The sequence below is a fragment of the Pituophis catenifer genome, unplaced genomic scaffold (genome assembly GCF_029215685.1).
Source record: "Pituophis catenifer annectens isolate HBS135680 unplaced genomic scaffold, rPitCat1.0.hap2 SCAF_16, whole genome shotgun sequence".
NCBI classification, from domain to species: domain Eukaryota; kingdom Metazoa; phylum Chordata; class Lepidosauria; order Squamata; family Colubridae; genus Pituophis; species Pituophis catenifer.
The window spans coordinates 1,248,969-1,267,158 of NW_027256896.1; the positions used below are offsets into that span (position 1 = coordinate 1,248,969).

General features: G+C 47.1%; 2 protein-coding genes across 4 annotated transcripts in view; one reads left to right on the forward strand and one right to left on the reverse strand.

The window, feature by feature from the left end:
* Positions 1 to 10,336, reverse strand: part of NTHL1 (nth like DNA glycosylase 1) — a 25,798-nt gene extending 15,462 nt beyond the window's left edge. The window contains exons 1-4 of one of the 2 annotated variants that reach the window (XM_070955043.1): positions 10,267 to 10,336; positions 9,881 to 10,116; positions 9,062 to 9,232; positions 5,134 to 5,293 (exon numbers count right to left, since the gene is read on the reverse strand). In XM_070955043.1, the coding sequence (XP_070811144.1) occupies positions 5,134 to 5,293; positions 9,062 to 9,232; positions 9,881 to 10,116; positions 10,267 to 10,318 (619 nt within the window). In that variant the 5' untranslated portion in view covers positions 10,319 to 10,336. The other variant, XM_070955044.1, reaches the window with a different exon arrangement.
* Positions 10,337 to 10,412: 76 nt separating this feature from the next.
* TSC2 (TSC complex subunit 2) overlaps positions 10,413 to 18,190 on the forward strand; it is a 67,719-nt gene continuing 59,941 nt past the window's right edge. For both annotated transcript variants that reach the window (XM_070955040.1, XM_070955041.1), the window contains exons 1-10: positions 10,413 to 10,502; positions 13,651 to 13,811; positions 14,089 to 14,175; positions 14,853 to 14,963; positions 15,055 to 15,199; positions 15,432 to 15,549; positions 15,972 to 16,020; positions 16,541 to 16,666; positions 17,678 to 17,751; positions 17,967 to 18,093. In XM_070955040.1, coding sequence (XP_070811141.1) covers positions 13,677 to 13,811; positions 14,089 to 14,175; positions 14,853 to 14,963; positions 15,055 to 15,199; positions 15,432 to 15,549; positions 15,972 to 16,020; positions 16,541 to 16,666; positions 17,678 to 17,751; positions 17,967 to 18,093 — 972 coding nt within the window. In that variant the 5' untranslated portion in view covers positions 10,413 to 10,502; positions 13,651 to 13,676. The remainder of the gene's footprint in view (positions 10,503 to 13,650; positions 13,812 to 14,088; positions 14,176 to 14,852; positions 14,964 to 15,054; positions 15,200 to 15,431; positions 15,550 to 15,971; positions 16,021 to 16,540; positions 16,667 to 17,677; positions 17,752 to 17,966; positions 18,094 to 18,190) is intronic.

Below are 18,190 nucleotides of genomic sequence, written 5' to 3' on the forward strand. Positions count from 1 at the left end.
ATCCTTCCAGAACCACAGTGAGGAAAAGTTTGTTGGCAGCGGGAGAAGAAGAAGCATTGCTCACAGCAACTTCCAGCGGGTCTTCGTAACGGGTCACAGCAACACAGCCATCGTGACGAACGGCCGATCTCCGGCCCCGGCGGCGATCTGGTGGAGGCGCAGTAGAAAGGACGGCCATGGGATTGGGAGCCCGGCAAACCCGAGATAGGTGGCCCCTCTTGCCGCAGCGGCGGCAAATCACAGTCCGAAATCTGCAGTCGGTTCTACGATGGTTGCCACCGCAGCCCAAACAAGAGTCTTGGGCTGATGTCGGGATTTTTCTGGTCGCTCCTGGTTGCCGACGAGTCGCCCTGAGGCGGCTCACCTCTCTCTCGTCGTCGTCGGAGGAATCCAGCATGCCAACCTCCTCGTAATGGACGGACTGAGGTTTCACAGCGGCTGCCGAGGGCGTTTGGAACCGTTGAATTTCAGCGGCAGAACGGCCGGACATCTCAGCGGCCCTGGCCTCGTCCAGGGCTACCTGGAGTGTTAATTCAGACCGCGCCAATAATCGCCGTTGCAGCTTTAAATCCTTAATGTCACAGACTAATTGATCCAAAAGCATCTCGTCCAAATCACGAAACTCACAGTGGAGTGCTGCGGAGCACAAAGAGGCCATGTAGTCGTTCACAGATTCCCCCTCTGACTGTGAGCGCTGCCAAAATGCATGATGGCGCGCTATACGAGATGGTGTGGGAGAGAAATGATTCTTAAGCCTCTCCAATAATGTGTCCCACGGAACGTCAAACACTTGTTGTGGGGCGGCTAGAGCCCTGGCGGTTCCGAAGATCTCGCTTCCACAGGAGCTGAGGAAGTAGCCCCGTTTCCGAGCGCTGGACAAATCAGTCAATGCATTTGCTTGGAGGAAGCACTCAAAACGCTCCATATAAGTGTCCCATGTTTCTGCTGATGGGACGAACGGGGAAAAGACTGGCAAAAACGTTGACATGGTCAGTGTGGGAGACAGGTGCTGCTTCTATCGCCCTGCCACAGCCGTCGCCGATCCCACCTTCGTCGCCAATTGTTCTGTCCTAGAACAAAGGCATGGACTCACGGCTAGGCTTAATGAATTCTTTATTTATAACCAACAATACGTAGAACAACGAATACCTCAGTAACTCACAAGCAAAGCAACTGCCTGACAGCTGCTTAAATAGCGAGCTGTCAAACTAGAACGCCCAATCATAAAGGAGTATTTCTCCCGCTCGGCAGTCCAGCGCGACTCAACCAATCACGGGAGGGCAGCAACAACAGAGTCTGCCGGCGTCGGTACTGCGAGGACTTAACAGAGCTGCTCTATACAGTCAGTAAAAACAAGACCAGGAGCTGACTATGGCTCAGATCATGAGCTTCTCGTTGCAAAATTTAGGCTTAAATTGAAGAAAGTAGGGAAAAGCACTAGGCCACTAAGGTATGAACTAAATCATATCCCTGATGAATATACAGTAGAGGTGACAAATAGATTTAAGGAATTAGATCTGATAGACAGAATTAGATCTGATAGACAGAAACAGAACTATGGATGGAGGTTCAAAACATTGTATAAGAGGTAGCAACTAAAACCATCCCAAAGAAAGCAAAATTGCTGGTTGAGGAAGCTTTGCAAATAGCTATGGAAAGAAGGGAAGCAAAAGGCAAGGGAGAAAGAGAAAGATACACCCAGTTGAATGCAGAATTCCAGAGAATAGCTAGAAGAGATAAGAATGCCTTCTTAAATGAACAGTGCAAAAAAATAGAAGAAAACAATGGAATAGGAAGGACCAGAGATCTCTTCAAGAAAATTGGAGATATGAGGGGAGCGTTTCATGCAAAGATGGGTATGGTAAAGGACCAAAATGGCAGGGACTTAACAGAGGCAGAAGATATTCAGAAGAGGTGGCAAAATTACACAGAACAGCTATACAAGAATGAGCTTAACATCCCTGATAACCAGTGGTGGGTTTCTCCCGGTTCCGCCGAGCCGGTAGCCGTGACAATATGACATCACCGAACCGGTTCTGCACCCCCCTGTGTTATTCTACTTTTTATTTGGCCCCACCCCCAATCTACTGCTGCCTCCTGAATCCCAGCTATGGGCTATAAGGAAAAAAAACTGTTTAAACTCTTGCCGCGGGGCTTCAAAGGGCCGCCCTACAGCTGATCAGTGGTAAAAGGCAGTTTGGTGGTAGACCGGTGCCTCCAAAAACAAGTGAGTAGACCAACAAGTGCCTGCAAAAATAAATGGGTAGACCAGTGCCTGCAAAAATACATGAGTAGACTGGTGCCTGCAAAAATAAATGGGTAGACCAGTGCCTGCAAAAATACATGAGTAGACCGATGCCTGCAAAAATAAATGGGTAGACCAGTGCCTGCAAAAATACATGGGTAGACCAGTGCCTGCAAAAATAAATGAGTAGACCAATGCCTGCAAAAATAAATGGGTAGACTGGTACAGCTCTGCAAGCAGTTAAAAGCCTGGTAGATCAGTACCTCTGATAAATCCTAAAGAATTGTCACATGACCATCAAGCCACACCCATAAAATAAGCCACACCCACAGAACTGGTAGTAAAAAAAATTAGAACCCACCTCTGCTGATAACCATGATGGAGGGGTCACTGACCTCGAGCCAGACATCCTAGAATGTGAAGTCAAATGGGCCTTAGGAAATCTGAGCAACAACAAAGCTCTTGGAGGTGACAGTATTCCAGCTGAGCTATTCAAAATCTTAAAAGATGCAGTAAAAGTGCTACACTCAATTTTCCAGCAAATTTGGAAAACTCAACAGTGGCCACAGGATTGGAAAAGGTCAGTTTATATTCCAATTCTAAAGAAAGGCAATGCCAAAGAATGTTCAAACTATTGCACCATTGCACTCATTTTGCATGCTAGTAAGGTTAAAATCCTTAAAATCCTACAAGCTAGGCTCCAGCAGTATGTGGATCGAGAACTACCAGAAGTACAGGCAGGATTTCAAAGAGGCAGAGGAACTAGAGATCAAATTACCAACATACGCTGGATCATAGAGAAAGCTAGGGAGTTCCAGAAAAACCTCTACTTCTGCTTCACTGACTATGCTAAAGCCTTTGATTGTGTGGATCACAACAAATTGTGGCAAGTTCTTAAAGAGATAGGAGTACCAGACCATCTTATTTATCTCTTGAGAAATCTATGTGTCAAGAAGCAATAGTGAGAACTGGACACGGAACCACTGATTGGTTCAAAATTGGGAAAGGAGTCCAGCAAGGCTGTATACTGTCACCCTGCCTAAATGCAGAGCACATCATGAGAAAGGCGGGGCTAGATGAATCAAAAGTTGGAATTAAGATTTCCGGGAGAAATATCAACAACCTCAGATATGCAGATGATACCACTCTAATGGCAGAAAGTGAAGAGGAACTAAAGAGTCTCTTAATGCAGGTGAAGGAAAGTGCAAAAGTTAGCTTGAAACTCAATATTAAGAAAACTAAGATCATGGCATCCGGCCTCTCAATTCCTGACAAATAGATGGGGAAGAAATGGAGGTACTGACAGATTTTATTTTCTTGGGCTTCAAGATCACCGCAGATGGGGACTGCAGCCAAGAAGTTAAAAGACGCTTGCTCCTGGGGAGGAAAGCTATGGCAAATCTAGACAGCATACTAAAAAGCAGAGACATCATCCTGCCAACAAAAGTGCGCATATTCAAGGCTATGGCTTTCCCAGTTGCAATGTATGGCTGTGAAAGTTGGACCATAAGAAAGGCTAAGCGCCAAAGAATGGAGGCCTTTGAATTCTGGAGCTGGAGAAGACTCCTGCGAATCCCTTGGACTGCAAGGCAATCAAACCAGTCACTCCTAGAGGGGATCAACCCTGACTGCTCTTTAGAAGGCCAGATCCTGAAGAGGAAATTCAAATCCTTTGGCCACCTAATGAGAAGGAAGGACTCGCTGGAGAAGAGCCTAATGCTGGGAATGATTGAGGGCAAAAGAAGAAAGGGACGGCAGAGAACGAGGTGACTAGATGGAGTCACTGAAGCAGCCGGCGTGAGCTTAAATGGACTCCGGGGGATGGTAGAGGACAGGAAGGCCTGGAGGAAGGTTGTCCATGGGGTCGCGATGGGTCGGACACGACTTTGCAACTAACAACAAATATATAGCAATAGCACTTAGACTTATATACCGCTTCACAGCCCTGTCTAAGCAGTTTACTTAAGAGTTCACAAGGTTGATGCTCTAGGGAAGAAAACTGTAAATGAATCTGGATGTTGTGCTTCGGATACCACGAAGCCCCCTCCCAGATGGTAACAAGGAAAACAGGTCATGAAGAGGAGGTGGTGTCCCAGCTCAGGCCACACTCTGGCTCCGATTCTCCTGGCATTTCAGAAAATTTTCAAAAACACGGCTGCTTTCCGAGGAGGGTTTGTGTGAAGTTCATGAGCTGGATGTGATTGGTAGGGACAGTTCTTGTCCTTGACTCCCATTACATGCATACAGTATTTGCCATTATTGTGACTGATTTTACCGAGTTTTAATTCACCGGGGGCTGCCCAGGGACACTGTTTCAAGAACAAGATCATATAAATTGACTAGAACACAGGTAGTCCTCAACTTACAACCACAATGGAGACCACCCATCATCTTGTAAGTTGTGACAGTCATAAATCACGTCACCCACATGACTAACTCAATTTTATGACTTTGTTGTGGCAGTCATTAAGTGAATGCTGTGGTTTAAAGCTGCAAATGGCCATAAATGCGGCAACTGCGAGGCATTGAGGTACAGTCCTGTGGCTGCGGGGGGTGGGGGCTGTCATAACTTCAGAACAGGATCCTAAGCACCCGGGAGTGTGTGTGTGTCTGTGTAACTTTTAATGGTTGCTAAGCGACTAGTCATAAAGTGAGGATCACCTGTAAATGAATGAATGAATGAATAAATCTGAACTTTGAAGTTTGGGCAATCCAGATGTAAATATGACAGCTGAACAGGAATTGGAAGGACTGGAAGACTGGAACATTAGTGAATATGAACTGGATACATGGCAGGGATTGTCAAAAAATCTAAATGTGCAAGAATTAGCTGAATGCTTGTTCCCCCAAAAGACACAGAAAGAAATCTATTATGGCAAGAGACATACCGATCCCTGAGACGTTCTTCCAGGCAATGTCCATCACCAGGTGGGCCATCTTTGGACCAACTCCAGGCAATTTCACTAACTCTGCAACAGTTTTTGGGATGTCGCCAGCATACTCCCGCTTCAGGATTGCTGTGGTCTGCTGGATATATCGCACCTTGTTCTGCAGCCCATGAAAAGGTCAATCAATGAGCTGGACTAACTCAGGAGGAGGAACAGCCCTGCCGGATCAGACCAAGGCCAATCTGATTTCTGCATTTTTATTTTTTGTTTCCTATTGTGTCCTAACCAGCTGGCCCCAAACTTGGTGCTTGCAACTCAAAAAAAGACCTACTTTTTCTCTGTCCCACTACTGTTCCCCTTCAAATAGTATTTGGAGACAGCTGCCTAGAAGTAACATGGAAGCCTCAAGACCATAACCCTCCATAGACCTGACCTGCATTCTCTAAACCCTTTTAAAAGCCATCCAGGTTATAGTGCCTACTTCACCATTTTAAGAACATCGGAAGAGTTCTGCTGGATTAGGCCAAGGCCTATCTTGGATCAAAATTTTGTTTCTTGCAGCAGCCAGTTGACCTTGGAGATGGTCATCACAACCCAGAGATGAAGACTACCACATTCTCTTGCAAGTTGTGTTCTCCAAGAGATAGAACATAGCACTCAGCAATAGCACTTAGACTCAGATATCACCCAACAGTGCTTCACAACCCTAAGCGTCAGCTGTCCAGGTAGAGAATCCAAAAATAGAACTCCTGGGACACTGTGCTTCCCAGAAGGAAAACTTTATTGAATACACTACATTGGCACAGAAGAAAAGAAACCAGCTCTGAATTTCCCATGCAAACGTCCACATAGTTGGACTTGATTTTCCCCTTTGGCTATCCCCCTCGGTTCATTGCGTTGCCAATTAAATCTTTTTTTTTTTTTTTATGGGAACAGTCTGGATCTTTCAAACACCTGCGCTGTGTGACCTTGGGGTTGGTAGCAGGGTCTTATGATCTGCAAGTGGGCATTCCATTCCCTGACATATCATCCACCCTCCTCCCGATTGTTGTCAAGCTGAGAGCGAAGAAGCAAGTAGGCGAAAGAGGGTATGACAGTTTTACAGAGTCACCCTACTGAACCCAACAATTGGGGTCCTCATTTTACCGACCTTGGAAGGTTGGAAGGCTGAGTCAACCTTGAGCCAGTCAGGATCAAACTCCTGGCTATGGGCAGAGTCAGCTTGCAATGTGGCATTCTAACCACTCCACTAGCACCATGTGGACAGAAGCTTCCTTTTGTCTGTCCTAAACTGCCTTCCTTTCATATTCTATGAGTATAATGATAAAATAAACTCATTTATATTATAAAGCTTTTATTTCAGAAAGCTGTCCTTTAATTTATTTTCCAAAAATTCAATTGCTTTACTTTAGTCATTTAACTTTTACCATACAAATGGCACCACCTAAAATTTTTTACATCATTTTTACATTTTGGTATATTTATATTTATGTGAAATTGAACTGTCTTTTTAAAATAAATTTATATAACAATAGCATTTAGACTTATGCACTGCTTCAAAGTGCAGAACAGCCCTCTCTAAGCAGTTCACAGAGTCAGCATATTGCTCCAACAATCTGGATCTTCATTTTACCCACCTTGGAAGGATGGAAGGCTGAGTCGAACTGGTGGAGTGAGCAGTGAGTTAGTCTGCAGTACTGCATTCTAACCACTGCGCCACCCCATCTAGTGGTGGGATTCTGCCGGTTCTAGGCAGTTCGGCCGAACCGTGTTAAATTGCTGGCTCGCCCCGCCCCTCCGCACCATTTATTGCCAATAAATAGTGGTGGGCGGGGCGAGCGAGCCAGCAATTTAACAAACGGTTCGGTGTTTTTTTGTAATTTATTGGCCTCACAGCACACCACACCGTTTGTTAAATTGCTGGCTCGCCCGCCCTTCACCCCGCCCCCCACTCGAGCGGCGCCAGCCTACCCTAGCCCATCCAGTCACTGGGGGAGATGCGTGACTTTTCTCCACCCTGGAACACTGGCTGCCCAGGCTGCAGCTGAAGCTCCGCATCGTAATGGGCTCCAGGAGGAGGAGGGGTGCCGTCTGCCCTATTGCGAAGCTCAGTAAGAGCAACCAGAGCCAGCTGCAGGTGCAGCCGGGCGGGCGCACGTGCAGTGGCGCGCAGGCTTAAGGTACCGCCTCCAAGCCGAAGGGCAACCGATGGTGCGGTAGGTGCGCTGTCGCGGCCGCCCAAACGGGAGAGGAGAAAGAGATGGAGAGAAAGAGAGATGAAGGAGAGAGAGGGGGGAGAGAGATGGAGAGAAAGAGATGAAGGAGAGAAAGGGGGGAGAGAAAGACAGAGGGGAGAGAAAGGTTTAAGGTTGAGTGTTTGAAGTTGCAGACCCCTGACCTACCCCATCCAATCGCTTCACCCTGCAGCCAGCCCTGTAGGCCTGTGCCTGCCTCCCACCTGGGCAGCAGCGGCCTACCTACCCCGGTTGTATCACCTTGCCCTGCAGCTGGCCCGAACGCCCACCTCAGACTGCCTCTGACTGCTCCAGTAGGTCATTTTTATTTAATTTAATTAAGAATGCTGCAATAAATGATGACCGATCAAAAGTGCGAGGACCTGTCAGAAATCACTTTTTTCAGCCCTCTGGGTAGTCCCTATGTGCATATGGACTACTCAGAGGGCTGAAAAAGTTATTTTTGACAGGTCCTCACACTTTTGACCAATCCCTGCACTTACGACTGTCCTCACATTTTACGTTTTGCGCCCTATCTTTCCACCATGGTGAAGAGAACTAGTTGTGAAATGGCTGACATGGTTAAGAATGCTGCAATAGGCATAAATGTGAGGATGGTCATAAGTGTGAGGACCAGTCAAAAGTCAGAAATGACTTTTTTTCAGCCCTGAGTAGTCCCTATGCATAGCCATGCCCAGTCACATGACCACCAAGCCACACCCCCAACTAAGCCACGCCTACAGAACCGGTTTAAAAAATTGAATCCCACCACTGACCACAGCTCTTATATATACCATATTTTTTGGAGTATAAGATGCACTCCCCCCCCCAAAAGAGGGTGGAAATGTTGGTGGGTCTTATACACCGAATACAGCCATTTTTGGCCTCCCGAAGCCCTGCCCTGCTCATCCGATTTTTGCGAAAAACGGGCCCGTTTTTTCCCTTCCCGGCCCCCAGGATCAGTCTGCAGGCCTCCCAAACCCTCTGTGTGCCCCGTTTTTTGCAAAAAGGTTTTTGCATGCCCGTTTTTGCAAAAACTTTTCCTTACTTATCTCTTCGAAATCTTGGTGCGTCTTATAGTCCGAAAAATATGGTACTTTTATTTTTATTAGAATATATTTTTGTAGAATTTTTTTGTTCTTGAATTTTTCTTTGTAAAGCAAAGTTATAAACACAAATGGATGATTTTTTGTTATGAATCTCTTTCAGATTTGCCCTTTTCAGGGCTGTCATTTTTTTTTTTTAACACATATCTATAGGTAACCCTGGTCCTAATGTTTTGAGGAGGAGGGGGAGGTCTTCATGCCACGCACAGAGCTCTGCCAGGGACTCAAAGGGGACAGAGAGGCAAACCCCCACCTTCTACCAGCAAGGTCTCCTTGCCACCCTGGGATGTGCAGAACAGCATCTCCTAATTGGCAGGAGGTTACTTGAGCTGCTCTGTAATGCACTGAGGATGCTAAGTAATTTGGTAATGAATGTGGTAATAAATTCACACACAATTGGCCAGGGCCATTTTGGCAAAGGATTGTGAAGCTCCAACGGGGGCTTTGAGCCCAATCAGCTGACCTCACAGGGTTGGGATGGGGTGAGTGGGTGGCAGAGGTGCTCCCATGGAAGTCAGAGAGTAGATTAAGCTACAAAGTAACCATGCTTCCCTTGCTCTTCCCTTCACCATGTGGCAAATCACTCACCCTCCAAAAGCCAACGGGATAAATGAGCCGGCCCAGAGCCTCCTCGTCGGTCTCCAGGATCCGGTCCACCGTCAGGCCGTGCTCCCGCAGGCGCATCATGGCCGCGGAGGTCACCTGGTCTTTCGTTTGGCTGGAGAGCATGAGCGACAGCAGAATCTGGTAACGCTTCACCTGCCAAGCAGAAGGGAGAGGCAGGGGGGACCCTGTGTTTCTGGCTGGCCCGGGACCCCCTAGGCCCATGATGGTGAACTGGTGGCACGCAGAGACCTCTCTGTGGGCACGTGCGTCATTGCCAGCTGCTCTTCTGGTTTATTATTTATTTATTATTTATTAGTTTGATTTATATGACGCTTTTCTCCAGAGACTCAGGGCGGCTTACAATGCTTTTATGCAATAGCCTTCATACTTTGTATATACCTGCTTAGTAGGGCTTTTGCCCCACCCCCCCCAGCGGTGTTTTATTTTATACAAAGTCAGCTTATTGCCCCCACAATCCGGGTCCTCATTTTACCTACCATGGAAGGCTGAGTCAACCTTGAGCCTGGTGAGATTTGAACTCGCAGTAATTGCAGGCAGCTGGCAGCTAAGTGCTATTTTAACAGTAGTTTAGTCCACTGCACCGCCAGGCTCCTAGTTTGTGGCGCTGCCAGCTGGTCTTTGCATGTGCCGGAGCGCTGGAAACCTGAAGACCGGGTGGCCGCTGATCTGGTCTTTGGGTTTCTGGCACTCTGGCGTGTGTTCCTGCTTGGGCACTCGGTGCCAAAAAGATATGCCATCATTGCCCTAAGCCCTGCTCGGCCTCCTGGCAGCCCTGCTCACCTCCGGAGGGGCCTCCCCATCAAAGCATGCCCCAGCTCCCATCTGGTCGACCGGGGCATTCCTCTCCCTCCGCATCTCCCGGATGTTGGCCAGCTGCTGTTCCCAGTTGGCCGGTTCCCATTTCTGCTTCTTGGGCTCAGGGGTCTCTGCTGCCCCATTTTCCTCTGGGGGTTCGTAGGCAATGCTGACTTTCCTCCCCCTCCGGAGATTTCTTGTGCAGAGGGTCTCTGTTGGTCCTGGGACACATAATGCAACACACACACACGCTTAAATAAGCAACGGGAGACTCAGAAAAGCTCTTGGTTCATTTCATCCAGGGCTACAAGATATGCTAGAAGATCGGAGGGGGACTGCCCCCCCCGCACCCCCCCCCACCCCCGCCTCACCTCGGCCTCCGCACAGCCGCCGCCGGGCCGGGAAGCCGCGCCCAGCGAACATGGCCCCCGCCCGCCAGGGACTACAGCCCCCACAATGCCCCGCGGCGAGAGCCGCCTCCTTCCGCCGTCGCCTGAGCTCCACACCGGAAGTTCAGCGGCCCTTCCGCCGGCGGGGGGCGGGGCCCCAGGCGGAGGTGTTTACGCGATTTGGGGTCGGAGCGCCGCGACCCTCGCGAGGGAGGCCGGTAAGTCGGCGGCGCCCGGGCCCCGCGGGGCTGTTGTGGGCGACGGCCGCGGAAACGCGAGTGGCGGGCAAAGGCGGGGCCGAGGCCAGGAGCGGCCCGGGCGGGGGGTCGGTCCAGCCGCTGAGCTGCCCAGGAGGAGGCGCAGCCGGTGGGTCCTCGGGGCTCGCTTGGCAAACCGGGCTTCAACCGTGCAACTCCCGGCGGAGGCCGAGGGCGGAAGCTTCGCGCTCATCTTCGGCAGCCCTGAACGAGGCCAAGGCGGCAGAGTCGGCGCAGAGCGGAGGGAAAGCGGGTCGGTGGCGGCTGCTGCCCCGAGGAGCCTCTGGAGAGGGAGGCCGTGGCCGGAGGGGCTGGCGGGCTCTGCTGGGGGCTTCCCGACACAGCTGCCCTGCCTGTAAGGGGCCCGCAGCCGCCTCTTGGCAGCCGGGCCTGGCCTTGGGGGAGACCGGCTGGCGGCTGACTTGCCCTCAAGGAGCGGAGCCCCTCGGGGGTGCCGGTTTAGGACGGCGGATAAAAGGCTTCCCCGCAGCTGCTTGTGAAAGCGAAAACCGTTAAGAACTGTCTTCAATTCAATTCCCCTTTTGCCACACACGGAGCCTTCGCAAGCAGCCGGCAAAGCGTAAAAGCCGGCTGGGCTGGGGGACTTAACCCACCTCCCTGGTGGTTGTGGGGAAAATAGGAGGTCCGAGCATCAAGTATATTCACCAGAAGTGATATCGGGGGGGGGATAAAAATCTAACAATCTGAAACGGGGCTGAGCAGAACGGCCAGACTGCAAAGCCCATCAGCCAAGGGAGTCAGCTGATAGGGACCAGAAGAGAAGCTTTGGCTATGGAGCATCCTCCCTTGGAGATTAGAATGGCTGTTAGCCTTTCCTAAGGCCCTAAAAACCTGGCTATGTTCCTGTGCCTGGGTTGCTGAATGTGCTAAGGACCCTGTTTCCTGGAATGAATGAATGAATGAGAAACTCTTAAACCTAATTAAAACAGTAGCTCATTGAAGCATAGCTTCATTAATGAAAAGGTGACAGTAAAAATTACGAGGCATGTTACATCCAAAATGCTCTCTTTCCTTGTTGTTACAGCAATGCCATATTCTCGTGAGCCATTTTGTATTTTTTACACTGGAAGTATTCTAGAAATAATTTCTAAAAGTACTACCAAGCTATTTACAAGCAGCAATAAAAATGAGATCAACAAACCTGATTTTTCATCAGGGTCGCCTGATCCACCAGTTGCGTCCCTTTCTAGATCGGGACTCCTTACGCACGGTCACTCACGCCCTCGTCACCTCCCGTCTGGACTATTGTAATGCTCTCTACATGGGGCTCCCCTTGAGGAGCACTCGGAGGTTCCAACTGGTGCAGAGTGTGGCCGCGCGGGTGGTGATGGGAGCGACGTGGCACTCCCATGTAACACCTCTCCTGCGCCAGCTGCACTGGCTCCCGGTGGTCTTCCAAGTGCGCTTCAAGGTTTTGGTTATCACCTTTAGAGCGCTCCATGGCTTAGGACCTGGCTATTTACGGGACCGCCTGCTACCACCAATAGCCTCCCACCGACCAGTACGCTCCCATAGAGAGGGACTCCTCCGGGTGCCGTTGGCCAAACAATGTCGACTGGCGGCCCCCAGGAGGAGAGCCTTCTCTGTGGGGGCACCTACTATCTGGAACGAGCTCCCCCCGGAGATACGGAGGATCCTGGATCTGCGTACCTTCCGTCGCACGCTCAAGACTTTCTTGTTTCATCAGGCCGGCCTGACCTAAGTCTTTCCCCTTTTTAAATGGAAATTTTAAATTTGGTTTTAAAGTATTGGGGTTTTAAATTTATTCAGCCAAATTATTTAATTCGTTTTATTCTATTTTAAATTTTGTATTTATATTGTTTTATTTTGTGGCTGTTCACCGCCCTGAGTCCTTCGGGAGTAGGGCGGTATACAAATTCAATAAAAACAAAAAAAACAAAAAACAAACCAATCTTTCATGCTATCAATACAATAATTATTTCAGCTCAAAAAGCTTTTATATGTACTAGTGTACATATTATTATTGCTCCACATACTAGTATTACTCCGCTAACTAGTTGTTGAATAATAAAGTTGGAAGTGCTCTATCCAGACTGAAAAATAAGATTTATTGTAATGATTAATTACCATTAGCAATTGGGAAGAACAGCATGACTATTTCTAAAACTTTGAGAATTGGGAAACAAGGTAGATTCATAACATCAATTTGACATAATAAATAACCAGCATCCTAATACATACAGACCTGTAGTAATTATCTTTTTAAAACTGCAAAATACCTTTAATTTGTACGGTCATGCCTTTCAGTATGGTCAAAAGAAACAACAGTATTGTTGGTCTGAATTTAATTATTTTCAGGTTCTGGTTTATGAAACCACCTTGTTTCATTTCAAGAGGAAGGTTTTGCTTGCTTTTTTTTTCTGTTTAAAAACTATTTTGTGTATAGTCCAAGGAACTGAGGGACCAGCTTAGAGATATTCAGTTCCCCACTATATACGTACCGGCATCACAATCCTGCAAAGCCAGTTTGGTTCAGAGTCTGGCTCCTTGACTCCTTGGCTGAACCAATGACCTCAGAGGATTAAAAGAGAGTTGAGGCTCTTCCATACATTTTCTTAACTAGAGCACCACACTGGTTCTCCTCATATAAGTTGATAATGTTTTAATGCACAGAATTTGGTAGTTGTTTCAATAATAGCTTTTTTTAAAATAAAGAGGAAGAATTCCTGACAAAGTTGGACACATGTTCTATTCCACCTGTATCGGGTGAAATGTTCCCAGTTCAGACTGGTTCGGCCGATCCAGTAGCGATCGTGGTGCATGGTTCGGAGAACCAGTAGCGATGGCGGCGCCAGGCTCCGCCCACCCGCCCGGTTGTCGTTACTTCCTGGTTTCAACCAGGAAGTAATGTGTTTTTTACCCTTGCGAGTGCGCTGCACTTGCATTTCCGAACCAGTAAGGAAGGTAAGTAGATTTCATCTCTGACGTGTATGCCATGTTTGAGCATGCGTAGCGTGGATTGTAGGTGTCTACTTTTTTTTGTCTCTCTTAGCTTCTATCTCGGGAGGGTTACATTGAGAAAATCTCAACTATTTTCCCTTGATGAAGCAATCTTCTCTCTATACAGTTTCCTTGATGCTGTCTTAGTTAACAATGGCAAAGCCACCAAGTAAAGATCCTGGGCTAAAGGAGAAGTTTAAGAGCCTCCTAGGACTGTCATCCAGGCCCAATTCTAAGTCATCTGAAGGAAAACAGACAGAATTCATCATCACTGCAGAAATACTCAAGGTAACATTCAGAAATATTCCAAACCTGGAACTTATATTAAGAGCCGAGAATTTTAATAGATGCCAGAAAAGAAAATTAATACAGAGGATGGTGCGTGAGCAAGGAAGGCCAGGTTTTCCCCTTATCTAAAAAATGTGAATCTTTGCATAAGAATATTTAACCAGGAAGTGCTAATCCTGGTTCTTCAGTGCTTGATGTGGCCAGACAGGTAGAGCCACCATCCTGTCTGTGAACCTGCTGCTGCTTGTGCAGTTCTAAGCCTGTACTTGTCTTTCAGGAACTGAGCATAGAATGTGGCTTAAACAATCGGATAAAAGCAATCGGACAAATCTGTGAGGTGGCAAAAACTAAAAAGTTTGAAGAGGTGAGTATGCAGGGCTCTTTGGTGAGTATGCTCTTTGGATAAAGAAATGCCTGATATATAAGCATCCACTCCATTGTTGCTGAACTGCACATCCTGCATGGCTCAGCATTTACTGTATAGAGGGCTTGGGATGAATGGAGGGTGGGAACCTGGGTTGCTAAGCCAGAGAATTTCTCTTTGCCTTCTCCAGTAGAAAAGGAGATAGAGCAAATTTGAAGTTTAAATAAATCACAGGAAAGCAAAACTGACTCATGATTTTTTTTCTTTTGAAAGTAGATATTTTTATTCATTTCTGCTCAAGGTGACCTGCCTTGGGGTAGTTATATGGCATTGGAAGAGAATGTCAGAAAGAAGCTGTTAATTTGAGAATAGACATGATCTGAAATTCTACAGTGTTTGGTTCCTATCTTACAATATTCTGGTGAGGGAGCATCCATTTACTTTGAAGCAGAACGGAAAGTGTTAAAAAAAAGACATGAATGTTTCTGTTAGGATTAGAACAGGACCTAGAAAAATAATTAAATCAGAAACTAACCCTGTGATGTTAAGATATAAATGTCACAGTTTCCTAATAGGCAGATGTTTGCTGTTGGATCTACATTTATGACTGATGCAATGATTGATGCAATTTTAGCTGAATAAACCAAGTATCTCTGAATGTTTCTGTGCTCCTATAGCATGCAGTGGAAGCTATTTGGAAAGCGGTAGCTGATATGTTGCAGCCAGATCGACCACCCGAGGCACGGCATGCTGTCCTCCATCTGCTGCACGCAATTATTCTGGGACAGGTAAGTTGCATTACCAAGCACCTGTACTAGAAGGAAGCATCCTTTTAAAGAATGTATGCCCCTTACTTAAGGCAATTCTTTTATCCTTAAGGGTGAAAGGCTGGGGATTCTCCGAGCTCATTTTTTTAGAGTGATTAAAGAATATCCGTCTAATGAAGACCTACATGAGCGGCTTGAGGTATTCAAGGCACTGACTGATAATGGAAAACACATAACGTACTTGGAAGAGGAACTAGGTAAGTCCCCTTTTTCCACAGTAGATTTTTGCACTGAGAAGGGGGTAACCAAAACTCATCATCTCTTTTGAGCTTCTGGTCTGATTCAGCGAGGTTTTTCCTCCTGGTCTTACAAGGAAGGGCCCCTCTGGGGAATTTTGAAGCTAGAGCTATCGACCGTCATTTGTATAGAATGTTTTCTGCAGTTCAGCATCTGGCATTTTTTCCCTTTTCTTGTTGCTGCTTCTTTCAGCTGAATTTGTTCTTCAGTGGATGAAAGTTGGTTTGACTTCAGAGTTTCTGTTGGTGTTGATCAACTTAGTGAAATTCAACAGCTGTTACTTGGATGACTACATTGCTGGCATGGTCTAGTAAGGCAAATTTTAGATTTTCCCTTGCTTATAAGGAAGCATGATTAGTGTGGAATTCTGGATTCTGTGGTCCCAATGTATCTAGACAAACTGGTTTGGAGGAGGTTGCTCTGAAATGATAATCGTGGTAGAGCCATGTTCTTTTGCTGGCTGGGTTGTGGAGAAAGTATATCAGTATCAGTTCAAGCACTGAGTTAATTGAGGTGGCAGCCCAAGGAAGCCATTAGCCATAAACTAATGGAGAATTTGGTCAGAACAAGTTCTCTTCACATACCTGAGCCTGTTTTTTTGTTTTTTTTTGGGGGGGGGGGGCGGGGGTGTTTCTGGCAGGCTCAAGTTGTACATTTAAGATTTCTGCCCAGGAGGTTCAGTTAACAAAGCCAGCCAACCAACACCCTTAACCAGATTTTCCTTTCCTTTAGCATGATTTGTGCCTTGTGCATTCAGACCTCTTCTGCAGTTGACATTAAGGTGAGTAGTGACATAAACGTGGGCAGTATAAAAAGGGCCCTTAAAAATAGGAACAGGTCTGCGTTGGGACAATGAGACTTGGATTCTGTTTCTTTCTCCCTCAACATCTTCCAACCCATCCCTCCTCCTCCTGCTCAATTTGCCATCAACCTCCCTGCCTGCAAGTTGCTGTTGCAGCCACAGAATTGGGTCTGCCTACCAGCATCTCATGGCAGGGCAGTTGGAAGCCTGCTTGTACCCGGGTCTTCACGCACTGGGTCATTTTGTGGCTGGCAGCTTGTGTCCTTGGCTAGAGGTCTGGGAAGGGGCGCCAGAATGACACGGGCCCATGTCTGAACTGCATGCACTGTAGCCTTTGCTCAGATGGCGGTAATACTGAGTTTGCTTGCTGCTCCCTCAGCCCTAGCTTGCTTTTATCAATTGCCTGCCTGGTTTGCTTCAGTCATTTGTATTTTTGCTGAGACAGAATAGAAATGAAATACAGAAATCATTTCTCCTCACCCCAATCTTTTCCCTCAAGGTTTCCCTGCAGGTGTTGGATGCTGTGGTGTGTTATAATTGCCTGCCTTCTGAAATCCTCCCGATGTTCATCATCACCTTGTGCTGGACCATCAATGTGAAGGAGCTCTGTGAGCCCTGCTGGAAGGTGAGGCCTTTCTCCTGGGCTCAGAGCAGGGAGCAGCTGAGTCCTGGGCAGCAGGAGAAAAATGCAGCAGCAGCAGCAGCATGGATTTTTTGGGGGGAGGGGGGGAGTTTAAGGAACCTACAGCTGGGTTCACCTATCAACCAGGCCAGAATCTGTTTGGGTTGTGGGCTTATTTAATGTATGATAGTTAAGCAAGCCCTGGTATACTAGTCTGGTTCATGTCATATACTAAGCCATAACGTGCTTTGTTTATGCTTAGTGCTATTTTTATAAGTAGGTTGAGTTGAATAAGGCAAATTCAATCCCAAACAGCAAATTCAGTCATGTGGATGTGTGAACCAAGTAATATTCTGATCTGGTAATGTTCTTATCTCCAGGCAAACATGCCCAGATCCTTCTATTCTTCAGAGAAAGTTGCTTTGAGATCTAGGATGGGAGCAGATATTTTCTAGGGCCACATGGAAGAAGAAGGAGGAGGGGTTTCAAACAGCCTCCTTTTTGGCTTGATGCCCTATTAGAGCTTCCATACAAAATATTTGGGATAAGGCAGAGTAGACCTGAAAAGTTGGATCTCTTGTCTGCCCTTTTTGGAGCTGTCAGGTTGGCAGGTAGAAGGCCTGAAGAGTGGCTTTCGCTCAGAATTCTTCCAGCACCCCTCCTCCCAAGGTTTTCCCCCCAGGTTTTTGGCTTTGCCACTTACAGATCAGTCCTTTACTGGTTGCTTTACATCAGAAAAACATATGAAATTCAACCCACCTATCTGTGCTTTAAAGAGCAGGAATTTTACATTGAAAATGTTTGGGTGACCTTTTAGAAGACAGTATGCCAAATTATCTACCATACAGTACAGAATTGATATAAATGTTATACAGTTTGATTAAATTTCTATTGGAGAATTTGTCATCAGGCTTGGTGCTGCCCTCATTTCTTTGTTGCAAAATGTATAGTGCTTTCTGTGTAGAATTCTTGGGATTCTGTACACTTAACAGAAAGCCCTTATTTGTCCTTCAGCTCATGCGGAATCTGTTGGGAACTCACCTGGGTCATAGTGCCATTTATAACATGTGTCGGATCATGGAGGATAGGTATGTGGCTGCATGTCTTTCTCAGGGATGGGAGCAAGCCTTAGTTGTGGCACATTGAAGGACTACCTTGGAAGCAGAGAGATGGTTGGGTGCCACCAAAAATGAAATGTTGTTTCATCTTGACGTAGGAAATGTACAAAATCTGGGACCTTTTGTTCTTGTGCAGACTTGTGTGAAGAAGATTAGGCATACTTGCCACTGTTCTCTGTTTTCAGGACTTACATGGCTGATGCTGTCCTCCTGAGGGGAGCTGTCTTCTTTGTGGGGATGGCCTTGTGGGGAGCACACAGACTGCAGTCTCTCAAAAATTCACCAACATCCGTGCTGCCATCTTTCCTGAAGGTAAACGTGAAACCCTGAAAAGGGTTTGAAACAGGATGGCGTAGAGTTGCTTCCCCAAACTTGGGTCCTCCAGATGTATTAGATTATATTCCGAATA